Consider the following 12,594-nt stretch of genomic DNA (forward strand, 5'->3'; position numbering starts at 1 on the left):
AGTCTACTGCAGATTTGAAAGTCTTTCAGAAACTGAGCCTGCAAATCTCGGTTTGTTCTTCTTTCGATGAAATTACTGCCAGTTTTATAACTGTTAAGATTTGCTCGGTGTACGACCGAGTGATGCCATTGCAAACATTGAAAATTTTATGAAGAAAAGAACGATAGAGCAGTGCTGTTCTCATATCTAGTGGTCGTATAAATGGCATTAGTATTGTACAATAGAGAGTAAAATAAGTTATTCGTCGATCGATAAGCGAAATGTTGATAGGTCCACGGCGAACGCCATATTTAATCCTCGAGACGCAAGTGTCGAACTTTTGCCAAAGGTTACACACAAATATATTTTGTACATAAAAGCACTCGTTAATATCTCTAGATATAATGTAAAATTAAATCATAAGTATATATAATATGTATTACAATATAGTCGTCAAACATATAGGCAATTTTATATTGGAGAATTATATTTATTCTTCTTAGACGATCTAAAAATGAACACGATGTAAAAAGTATATCGGAAAAGTACGGAATTAAATACTTTTTCTATAGTTCACGTTTTATCTTTCTTCTTCTCCGCAAAAACCTTGCGAACGAAAATTTGATTTTATGTAATCTCCGTGGAAGACGAGTCAATGATGCGATTAATTATAGTAAGTAATATTGTAAGTTCAATGAAAAATAAATATAGTTTCCGCATTTTTTTCATTGATGAAACCACGTACGCTACGTGTTTAAAAAATAGAAGACTACGAGTGGTCGTGTACAATCGAAACGTATATGATTCATGAGTAAAACTGTATGCATAAAGATAGCTATCTGAAGTATCGTACGATAAATGACTGATACCGATCATGACTTGCAGCATGCGCTTTTTTCTCGAATAGGAGGCCTATCTCGTAACCGAACGGAGTCGCGTACACCTCCGTCGATTTTTGTTTTCAAAACGTTCTCCACCAGATAACGCATTGCCACATCTGCAGAAAAGTAATATTTAACGTTACTATTATATATAATTTCAATCATCCTTCGATGATGAAATCAACGGTGACAATGAAATTTCATGAAAATGTCATCGACAAAGAAACTACCAAGATCGACTTTTTCGAAAGTAATCTATAAAATGTCGTCTTCTACGACTGTAACTTTGTTTTCCTCTTTCAACTGAAACTGTTAACACTTTGTCTACTGCAAATTACTGTAGGACCTCGAAACAGCCCGGACAAATTAAGGCCCGACGGATAATCGAGACCCGAGGGACATAGTTAAAATTTACATTATATTCCAAAATAAATTTTTTATTTTTAAAAATTTCCCCTTCATATAATACATATAATCATATTTAAACGCATATTTGTTTATAATCGGGATCCGATTAATCGAGGTCCTACTGTACTTTAAAAGACTGCTCCTTTGAGGATGAATGTCAACGTATAGCAGGCATGTCCAGAAGTTGTTCGATCGGAGGAATTCTCAAGGCATACCCCCACTTCTCCCGCCCGCGTGTCTCGCTCCCCATGGCGGCCGTAGTGATCGGAGCAACTACGGCTGGCAAGGGGAGCGAGACACGCGGCCCGGAGAAGTGGGGGTATTCCACGGGTATTCCTTGAGAATGCCTCCGATCGAGCAACTTCTGGACATGCCTGACGTATAGCAACAAAAAACAAATTTAATAATAGGTAAAGCGTTAAAACGACTCACGACGGTGTTTGGCATTATACGATGGAAGTTTCTTTACTCACCAACGTTTGTGTTTTCTTTCGCGGAGGTGACGTACCAAGCACCAATGTTATTCTCCTTGCAAAATTTTGCGATTTGCTCTGTCGGCACTACGGGATAGGGGATGTCGCATTTGTTCGCCAACAGGACTACCGGTATGTTCGCACCATCCGGTAGCGTCACCTTCTCCCTTAGATCGGACAGCCATTTCTTAATTGACTGAAACGTCGCTATCCGCGATATGTCAAATACCAAAGCTGCTGCCACTCTGTACAAAATATATATGTATTGTTACAAACATTGTTACACTATTTACACTCCCGTCCATAAATCATCGGACACTTACATATATACAGGGTGTGGCCGGACGGGTGGTACAACCGAGCAGGGGGTAATACTACATGTAAAATTAAGTCGAAAAAGAAGGAATAACATTTTTTTGTTTGACGCTTCGTTTTCGAGTTTGAAAATGCAGCGAATACGCGAGCTATGGCATAGGAATCGTCTGACGTGTCTGACCTGGATCAACCAATTCTACTTTGTGCATATACTAAAGCAGCGCTCGGATTTACTCACTCGCAACGGCCGAGTTTCGAAGGCTACGCCCCCTCGACCCGGCTGCGCGTCTCGCTCTCCGTGGCGGTTCTAGTTTGCTGCTGCTCAGGCGCGTTTCATACTCGCTATTCGTGACGCCTAGGAGAACTAGGGCCGTCACGGGGAGCGAGACGCGCGGCAGGTTCGAGAGGGCGTAGCCATCGAAACTCGGCCGTCGCGAGTAAGTAAATCCGAGCGCTATACTAAAGCACGCGAACCTGGCAGAATTTTAAACTCGATATTCTCGAAAACGAAGCGTCAAACGAAAAAAGGTTTATTCCTTTTTTTTTTATTTTTACATGTAGTATCACCCCCTGCTCGGTTGTACCACCAGTCCGGCCACACCCTGTATAAGTGTTATCTTATCTTCAACAAAATGGTAATCAAAGAATACAAGCTTCCAGCTTGATCCCAATCAGCCAGGCAGTCTCGAGCACAGCCTGGCGAGCAGATAGCGGGCATTATGCTGTCAGATGACGCTTGAAACTGAGGATGCTCCGAATCTGCTCGATTTTGGACAACGCAGAAAGCGATACTAATGCGCGCGCAGATACCCGTCCAAAATCGAGCATTTTGCTTACTGGGATGTTATTGTTTTATTTTAATTAGACGTATAGCTATTATACGATAATATTCGAATGCAAAATTACTACATTCGTAATTCGAAATTATTCGAATGCTAATTGCAAGTACCATTTTTATTTCATAATATATTGGTGCTTTAATATCAAAAAATGGTCCACATCCAAATTTGAATGAGTGTCCGGTGACTTATGAACGGGGTGAGTCTATACGAAATACTTTTATTTGATATTTGAGAAAAAGAACGATTCTTCTGAACCTTAATCAGTATTAACCGCCATATTTCTTTAAACGAACAAAACACTTACGCATATTTATAATAAACTCTAGTCATGTATCCAAATCTTTCATGGCCGGCAACGTCCCTGAAAATTCAAATCATCACTTGTACAAGAGTAATTACACCGTACACTTAAAAATTGTAATATTATACCGAATATCAGAAAAATATTTCCGAGGAATAGTACATATAGTTTTCATGTGTAAGGACTTTTGCACTTTATGCATTTGTATTATATACTTTATGTGAATAAGCGACATTTTTATAACAAAATAAATGCTTCGATAAAAATTTATTGAGATTTTTATTCGATATGAATATCTAAAAAAGTCTTCAAGAATAAAATAAACGAAATTTAGCGAAATTTTGAGCGATTTCAACGACTGTACAGAACAGTTTGCCGTGCACCTACCATAATTGCAGATTTATTTTAGTGCGTGGATCCCAATCGAGAGATTTCATCGCGAAATCGGCTCCTATGGTGATCTTGTAGTTCGACGTGAATTTTCCTATAAAAAAGTAATCGAATAAGAGCGGTTAATTAAAAACGACACGCCGAACGAAATAAAATAGAAGACGATAATATTCTTTTTTGATGTTTTCAGGTTCTCATCTTTCGATTGAAAGGAGATCAAGCGAATTAGGTCAAGAATAAAAATAGTCAGACGTTTATTCACATTCACGCCATCACGCTGATAGCAGGTGTAGCATGAAATTTAATGACATGCATGGATCGAAACTATTACACTATTTTTAAACGTTGATAAAGTGTGAAAATATGAAGATAAAAACTCAAAGATAAATTTAAATTACCTCCAGAATAAAATTCCAATTAATTCACGCGATGTTAATTAACATCTATCTTATATTAATATACATATACATATACAATCGCATGAATTAATTGAGATTTTTAGTTTATCTACAAAGCCAACGCGCAAACATCCATATATCGTAATAATAATAGCAAATGTATAATTTTGTTTTTACCTTCGGTGTACCGCCTAACAAGCGCAGTTTTTCCTAAAAAACACATCAAGAAATAAATGACGACTGCCGCTTTCTTTGTCGTGCGAAGTAAAATTCAATCACCACCCGCGTTTGTTTATGAAACGTAGTAAAGACGAGTATTTATCCCGACAATAGTCAAACGGCGGATCTACAGGGTATCTCAGCTGAAGAAGACCACCTAAAAATCTCCTTTATTTTTAATGGCACAAAAAATATTTATGGCATAATTTAAATGGTATCGAAGGAGGAATATCATAGAAGAACAATTTCTTTTGTCCGATTATTTTTTCATAGTTTTTTCGAGGTCATCGTTATTCTTTTATAGGGAAAACTAATTTTTTTTATTCCATCTTATAGCGGCTGAAAAAATACATTTGAATATGCTTAAGTCATTAACAAGAGAGATGGAGTAAAAAAAGATAAGTTTTCCCGATAAAAAATAACGATAACCTTGAAAAAACTGTTAAAAAATAACTGGACAAAAAAGAATTGTTCGTCTATGATATTCCTCCTTCGATACCATTTAAAAAGGAGATATTTAGGTGGCCTCCTTCAGCTGAGGCGCCCTGTATATGTGCACTTTTGGATCACCAAGAAATCGAGACAAGCAAAACACGTAAGTTCCATGGGATTTAGTAGATTTGTATTGTCAGAATGTATACTAACGGAAGTGGTATAGCACGCAGTCGGTGGCGAATTTTCGAATATTGGGGTATAAAACAGCTGCGACGCACCGACACCATAGTCGCCTATCACGAGGAACTTGAAGAGGAACTCCTTCTGACTGAACTTGGACAGGAGGACATCAGAGTCTCTCCGCGGCTTGCGTCCGTTCATTTCGCTATTCCTGTCGTTCTCCTTTCCGCGGTCCAGCTGAATGAAATCTACAATCGAATATCCTTAACTTCCTCTTCAAATCGAGCACCTCCTATTTTACAGGTTGATTCTGCGAACTGGGATAATTTATACGGTATCGATTGATTTAACAAAACAATTGCGTTGCATTAAAGAACAAAGTGCAATTGCACCTGGCGGGTGCATTGGTGCATCCTCTATCATTCTCTTCTATATATTTTCACTTGTAACACAGCAGTAGCTTGTCCCACTTCCCAGAATCACCCTGTACATTACAATACACAGTAAACTACTGCAATCACAAAGCAACACTTGTAGAACTTTTCATCTTCTCTAATACTTACGACTTCTTATTGAAAATGGCCGTGAACGCACGATGCACAATATCAACGATCAACGAATCGCGATAAAAGATTTGCATATTTGAACCGATATCTCCAAGGATTAGAGAAAACAAGAATTTCAGTGGTAATGTCAGAGAACATTATCGAGTATACATATACAAAATATGTATACATACAAACGTCTCCATTGCTTGTGTAAATAAATATGCACTACTGATATGTTTGTTGAACCAGACCTACGTTCAATTTTTAAATAACTATATTAGAAAAGACGCGTATTGTTATAAACTACTGCCCCCCTACTTGCAAACTATTTCTCCGAAGATACGGTTAGCACAAATATTTGTTTACTGACAATGTACGTACCCTGGACGCGAGCGTCGCGTTCCTCGTTAGGTGGCAGACTCATTGCAAATAACCGAGGGTGACAAGAGAGACTCGACCTCGAGGATCGTCTTCATACCTCCCTGGCCCCCCGAACTATCGTCATCGCGGTGCTATCTATCGTTCGGTGACCGCTGTAAACACCAGAGATCACATCAATTTCGACTACGGTTATCGGCCAGAGTTCCCGCTCACGCTACTTTCCTCGACACTATGTATATTTCATGATAGTTTATCGTTCCATGGGACCCGGTCGTCGGTTTAGCCGGAGATTAATCAGCATCCGACGAACGCAAGTGTGTGCCCGAAAAGCTATTAAACTCCGGCGCGATATGTCGCCTCTACATTGTTTCGTCGCGGTATAATGCCAAGGTTGTCGACGATAACTGCTGTTATTCGGTCGGGTTTATCTTCTCGGTACGCGACTATCGTAATATAGGCGCACGATATAGTTATATTACTTCTCCTATCCGGTTACGTTCGCGTAATTCGGCTCAGAACGAATCCTCATTTGGCGACTCGTGTGTAAAAGTACCAACTTAACGCTCTGTACAGGCTGATTCTGGGAATTGGGACAAGTTATTGCTCTGTTTTAAGGGGGTAGTCTCGTTTCCAGAATTGTAAGGGTGCGGGATGCGCCTTCTCATTTCTCGATAATGCAAAGATGGGGTTTTACAGTAGTGAAAAGCGCTAGATAAAAAATCAATCTAGACCGTTGTCTCCCTAAAAAGTTCTACTTTTACGTTTACGTGGCGTAATTTGCATTATTCGGCAGCATGAAGCTGCGCGTGTAGCTATATTTTCATAGAGCTGTGATAGTTACATGCTGCCATACCTTAACATTAAAAAGAATTTAAAAGAAACGACTAGGCCCTGTTACTCGAGGAAATTTATTCTGTTTGTAAAATTTTTCGACATGTATCGCAGTGTAATCCCAGATAGCACAAAGACGTCTTAGAGACGTTTAAAGACGTCTGCAGTTGGACATCCGGGAGGTCTTTAAGACGTCCCTAAGAAGTCTTAAAGGTCCATAAATGTCTTCCCTTCTACATTCCCATAAAAATAGATTCCGACAAAAAAGAGTTTAAAGTTAAACCTAGCTTTATCAGAAGAACGCATATGGAATTAACATAAAAAGTGTAATAAAAATAACAATTGCAATTAAAATAATATAAAAATAATAAAAATTGAAGTTGAAGTTGTAATTGTAGTTGAAATTGAAAAATTGATGTTGAAATTAAAGTTGAAATGGAAAAATTGAAGTTAAAATCAAAGTTGAAGAGTTGAAATTGAGGTTGACATTGAAAGTGAAGTTGAAATTGAAGCAAATACACTAACTCGAACAAATAATACCAATGCTAGTATGTACTGTAGATTATGGGTATATAAAAACCACCCTGTTTATGGTCTTAAAGACGTCTTCTTAGAACGTAAGGCTTTCAGACTTGAAATAGACGTAAAATGTGCTATCTGGGATGTGTTTAAGAGGACAACCAGGTTCTAGGATTTTGAATAGTCAATGTGTCGATTTCGTCTTGAGTGAAGCCCTTCAGCGACATCTTCGGCAGAACGTTGTTCAGAATATGAGAGAATCCGTGACCGCCAAACTTGCTCTATTTTTAAGAAAGAATAAATTGATAAATGAAATTCTTTTTTACAAATAAAAATGCTCTAGCCTCGCTAGATTTCGGGACATTTAAACGCAGAAACTAATCGATGCAAGAAATATTACAGTAAAAAATAGAATTGACTTAATGAAGCAATACTTACTAATCTGTGCTTGGTGTGAATATCGTGGCTCAAAAGCACACGATGCAATTTCTGATCGTTTCGAAGAAGCTTAACGCGATCAATCCGTTGCGCGTCGGATAACATATCCACTGCCGGATTTAACTGATAGAAAGAGCATTCCGTTCCAAACAAATCGAATTGGCAATAACAGTTCGTCTCGTCGGCAAACTCCAGAAGCCTTTCTTCGGACAGCGTTCCTATATTGATATGTGTATAAGTAAATCAAACAATTATAAATTGTTCATTTACAAATGTATATACTTGAAATGGAAACGGCCAATTCGGAATAGTTAGATATCTCCAATGTTTTATCGTTGATCAAATATGACAAATACACTTGTTCCATTTTTATCAAAAACATTATCTTCACTTTCAAACATAAGCTATCGCGCGAAAACACGGATCAGAAAGTCGTTGCAACTGTACACAATGCTTCAAGAGATAAAAGATAACGTGTAATTTAACGAAATCGAGCATTGATAAGAGAGAACAAGTATTGAGCATAGGAAATTCTAATTTAAGTGGCACAGCCATAATTAAGTTATCCAGATAGCACCGGACGTCCATAGGATGTCCAGGTGCTATCTGGGTATAAATACTGTAATCCTTGTTCCACTTGTTCCAAGTTACAAGTAGTGCAGCAGACTGTACTTTGAATGAGATAGACAGCGCTGAATTAGACAATGCTGAATAGAATGCAAGATAATCTAGCACGGTTTACGAAGAACGGTTTCTAGGCAGATTGGCGGTAGCGATGGTGTTGAAAATTTACGTAATCCAGTGAGATAGGTGATCCGATAATAATTGAAACGTACGATCCAGGTGAGAGAGAATGGCTTTCCCACTGTCGCCGCCAGCTTCCTGATAGAGCCTCATTATTTCGAAAGGCGCTTCAGGATTTCGTCCAGGATGGAAACTGACGGGACACTTTAATTGCGCCTGGAGTTCCCCGGTCGATTGTATCGCCCGTTTCTCGAAGTCTATTCAAAGAAATCGATATTAGGATCATTAATTATTACCGAGCAGAAGTAACAAAGTGTGTGTACCTTCGATTGGCCAGGCACTTCCCACTTCTCCGATGAAACCTGTTTTCACATCACGGCAGTCCTCGCAACCAATGGTCATCTCTTTCAGCATCGTATCATACATTTCTTCTTTGGATAGACAGAGATTTCTTTCACTCTGAGTGGCAGCAACATAATAACCTTATTCAAATATATAATGAGTAATCGAACAATTGGAAATGGCTACACGAAAGGAGAATATATATTCTACAGTCTGACGACGATCATGTATCCATTGAAATTGAAATTGGTACCTGTCCCAGCAATAATATTCACTCCAGTTTCTCGGCTGACTCTTCTCATCAATTCAATGTCCCGCTTTAGACCATGGTTGCTGTTCTCCACGATGGTACCACCGCCAAATTCACGGTACAATTTTACATCTTCGGACACGGCGTTTATCGTGTCCCCGTCGTTGAAGTTTAGATTATACCTGCTGCTGTAACTGCAAATAAACAGTTAAAAAATTTATTTTACCCTTCTATTATTTGATCTCTTCGATTTATCTTTCTGTTTACTATAGGAGGATTAACAGGAATTATACTATCAAATTCTTCAATCGATATTATACAAAAATTAATTACCATTTTTCAAAAAAGTACGATCGCGAAAAATACCTCCTTTATCGATATTATACAGTTTGGAACGAAACTGATCACACACACTTTAAATCAGAAGAACTTTTTTATGAATGGACCAAACGACTTCAATTTCTCTGTAAAGCTAGATGATGAATTAGTTTAGTAAGTGGCGTCTAATAAATATGTTGAAAATATGCATTTGATCGGAATTGTGAAAAACAATAGTAAAAATTGATTTTTACGACTTTTTTAGCTGGGCCAATAACGAAAATGTCAAAGATGTGTTTTGTGAACTCGTATGAATTATATACGTTCTGAAAATTTCATTGAAATTGGTTAATTGGTTTACGAGTTATAAACGATCAAAAGTGGTAAAAATTGCAATTTTTCAAGATTTTCGGAATTTTTATCACTTTTGATCGTTTATAACTCGTAAACCAATTAACCAATTTGAATGAAATTTTCGGAGCGTATATAATTTATACGAGTTGACCAAAATCTATTAAATTTTCGTTATTGGCTCAGCTAAAAAAGTTATAAATTTTTTCACAATTCCATCCGAATGCATTTTTTAACATATTTTTCAGACGTCATTTACTAAACTAATTCTTCTAGCCTTGCAGAGAAATTGAAGTCGTTTGGCCCATTCATAAAAAAGTTACTCTGACTTAAAGTGTGTGTGATCAGTTTTGCTCCTAACAGTACTTCATGATACTTATTATGTAATTGGACACTTTCACTATGTTTTATCTATAGAAGCAGTTTTTGCTATTATTGCTAGATTAATCCATTGATAACCCAGTTTTACACTAAATAAAAAATTACTAAACATTCAATTTATTATAATATTTATAACCTTTTTCCCCCTACATTTTTTAGGATTAATAGGAATACCTCGCCGATATTCAGATTACCCCGTGGGTATATACAAGGTGTGGCCGGACGGGTGGTACAACCGAGCAGGGGGTGATACTACATGTAGAAATAAGTCGAAAAAAAGGAATAACATTTTTTTGTTTGACCACTCGTTTTCGAGAAGATCGAGTTTAAAAATGCAGCGAATGCACGTGCTATTGGGTCTGATCATGATCAGCCAATTCTACTTTGTGCATATACTAAAGTACTAAAACACGCGACCTAGACAAAACGAAGCGTCAAACGAAAAAATGTTATTCCTTTTTCTCGACTTATTTTTATATGTAGTATCACTCGGTTGTACCCACTTGTACCACACGTCCGGCCAGACCCTGTATATATATAGAAATTTCATTAGATTCGTTACATTCATCACACTGATTAGTAGACAGCGGATTTTATAATGCATTTATGGCAAAAATGGGTAGATATAATTTAAAACAGTAAAAACATTAGAAGAATTTCAAAATATTGTTATGTTATTTTCAATCTATTAACCATTTGCAGTCGGAGCTACTTTAACTCGGAAATTAAACATATTTCTTCCGCGACCACCATATTTCATAATCTAAAGATTATCTTGATTAAATGGCACAGCCATTTTTATTTGCTAGAAAATTAAACATTTCTTCCTAGCTAGAATAATTTCATTCTATATGATTATTTTAATTGTATGGCTGTGAAATTGATGTAATACCTCATACAATACTAAAATGTTTAGTAATTGATTAGATACCGACATATTTAATAATGTAAACAATATTTTCAATAATGGTACAGCCATTTTTATTTGCAAGAAAATTAAACATTTCTTCAGACCTAGAATACTTCCATTATATATAATTTTTTTCATTTTACAGTTATGAAATTGATATAATACCTGATAAAATACTTAAATGTTTAGTAAGTGATATAGATACCGACATATTTAATATTTTTATTTCACTCGAGTTTGTTGCAATCCAGGTAAAGAATTTTGATTTTCCATAAAGATCCGCTGTCTACTGATTAGGGATAACAACAGAAGAATAAGGTAAGATTTATTACACTCACGGATATTGTCTTAAAAAACCAAGATTTTGTATCTCGATGTTGTCACCGAAGAATCGCTTCAGATGATGCGGAGGCGGAACGTAAAACGCATCGAACGACAATGACAGATGCTCGTGGGTAAGAATCCTGCCAAGCTCGTTCGCATTTTTTTCTCCGAGAACTGCGAGCATGCAAATGACTCGCCATAAATATAGATGAAAATGTTCGTGAAGATTTACAAGCTTAATTTGTAAAAACACAATCCAAATGGGAAAACGTTTGTGTTAAACTAATATAAATTGATTAGATTTAATGAAATAATTTTATTCGATTACTTCTAATTAATCAACGCGTTAGTTATACGCTGTCGGTTTGCATCTTCCATCGAATGTTTAACCCTTTGCACTCGGAGCTACTTTAACTCGAAAATTAAACATTTCTTCCTAGCTAGAACATTTCCATTCTCTATGATTTTTAAAATTTCATGGATATGAAATTGGTATAATACCTCATACAATATACCAATATATTTAATAAAATGTAATTTGCAATTTTTCGAGGCGATTTTTAAGAAGGGGGAACCAAATAAAATATTATTTTCTGACATTTTTGAAAATTTTCAGAAGCCATAAATGCATAAAGCTCCGCAGTCTACTGATTAGATACCGACATATTTAATAATCTGAACAATATTTTGAATAATAGTACAGCAATTTTTAGTGGCACCTCTCAGAGTTACCAATAATCGAGTGCTGAGGTTTAAAATCCGCAGTCGAATTGCAACACAATTTGAGTAATATCAAAATTCAATCAACTAAGAAAATTTTCCAGTAATTTCAAACAATTAATACTAGCTTTTTGAAACTCAGAATCGCAATTTCTTGTTCTCACCAGTTTGTACGTAGCTGTTTGCGTTCGCCATTTTCCGCTTGAGTGGATGCGCAATTATAATTCCTTCCTCTGGCTCGACCGGCCGTAGAGTGAAGCGTCGGGAGAACGTTACATAATAAAAACCCAAAGATTTTGTTTACACACGATACACCGTTTTCGTTGGTTGTTCAAGATAGTATTTTCTCCAATCGCCGGGACGAAATAAACAGTTGCGCGACCTCGACGAAAAGTTCGCGTAATATCAGTCGTCGTTCGATTCTACTTCTTCACGTTTCTTTGATTCATTTTTAGCTAAGAATTGTGCTGTATTTGAAAAAGTCTCAATTTTCCATTTTTTGTAAGAAAGACTGATTATCACGGAAAAGGATTATCGTTTTTTTCGGGTTGTCTTAGCTCCAATTCGGAAAACAGAAATCAGACAAGTCATCGCAATTTATTGTTTTATTATTGTTTCGCTACCAATCCTCGTCAGTTATATTTATTGATATATTGTTCTTGATGGATCTTTTTTATGAAGATAAGGATTCTTCCGAATTTTATTGAACGGCTGTC

General features: G+C 36.7%; 2 protein-coding genes across 3 annotated transcripts; both read right to left on the reverse strand.

The window, feature by feature from the left end:
- Positions 1-835: 835 nt before the first annotated feature.
- Positions 836-6,464, reverse strand: LOC143210127 (ras-related protein Rab-38-like). Of its 2 annotated transcripts, none has more exons than XM_076426681.1 (7): positions 5,751-6,464; positions 4,920-5,069; positions 4,165-4,197; positions 3,587-3,683; positions 3,203-3,259; positions 1,742-1,986; positions 836-976 (listed from the first exon to the last, which is right to left on the reverse strand). In XM_076426681.1, the coding sequence occupies exons 1-7, from the start codon at positions 5,791-5,793 to the stop codon at positions 852-854; spliced, it is 750 nt and encodes a 249-aa protein (XP_076282796.1). In that variant the 5' UTR covers positions 5,794-6,464; the 3' UTR covers positions 836-851. The 2 variants fall into 2 exon arrangements, with proteins under 2 accessions (XP_076282796.1, XP_076282798.1); XM_076426683.1 differs by lacking the exon at positions 5,751-6,464 and adding an exon at positions 5,385-5,725.
- Positions 6,465-6,659: 195 nt separating this feature from the next.
- LOC143210124 (phosphotriesterase-related protein) lies at positions 6,660-12,505 on the reverse strand. The gene is made up of 7 exons (XM_076426677.1): positions 12,043-12,505; positions 11,173-11,332; positions 8,878-9,068; positions 8,606-8,764; positions 8,375-8,539; positions 7,539-7,756; positions 6,660-7,381 (listed from the first exon to the last, which is right to left on the reverse strand). The coding sequence occupies exons 1-7, from the start codon at positions 12,071-12,073 to the stop codon at positions 7,250-7,252; spliced, it is 1,056 nt and encodes a 351-aa protein (XP_076282792.1). The 5' UTR covers positions 12,074-12,505; the 3' UTR covers positions 6,660-7,249.
- Between the last annotated feature and the right edge of the window lie 89 nt (positions 12,506-12,594).

Source organism: Lasioglossum baleicum, chromosome 6, assembly GCF_051020765.1.
Source record: "Lasioglossum baleicum chromosome 6, iyLasBale1, whole genome shotgun sequence".
Classification (NCBI taxonomy): domain Eukaryota; kingdom Metazoa; phylum Arthropoda; class Insecta; order Hymenoptera; family Halictidae; genus Lasioglossum; species Lasioglossum baleicum.

Bases quoted from the DNA above. Each gene is read 5' to 3' on its own strand.
- LOC143210127 (XM_076426681.1), bottom strand. From the start codon at position 5,793: ATGAGTCTGCCACCTAACGAGGAACGCGACGCTCGCGTCCAGG. The intron at 5,070-5,750 runs GTACGTACATTG...ATTCGATTGTAG, and splicing joins ACGCGACGCTCGCGTCCAGG to ATTTCATTCAGCTGGACCGC. The intron at 977-1,741 runs GTGAGTAAAGAA...ACTTTTCTGCAG, and splicing joins GAAAGAAAACACAAACGTTG to ATGTGGCAATGCGTTATCTG.
- LOC143210124 (XM_076426677.1), bottom strand. From the start codon at position 12,073: ATGGCGAACGCAAACAGCTACGTACAAACTG. The intron at 11,333-12,042 runs GTGAGAACAAGA...GCATGCTCGCAG, and splicing joins AAACAGCTACGTACAAACTG to TTCTCGGAGAAAAAAATGCG. The intron at 8,540-8,605 runs GTACACACACTT...TTCTTTGAATAG, and splicing joins AAGTGCCTGGCCAATCGAAG to ACTTCGAGAAACGGGCGATA.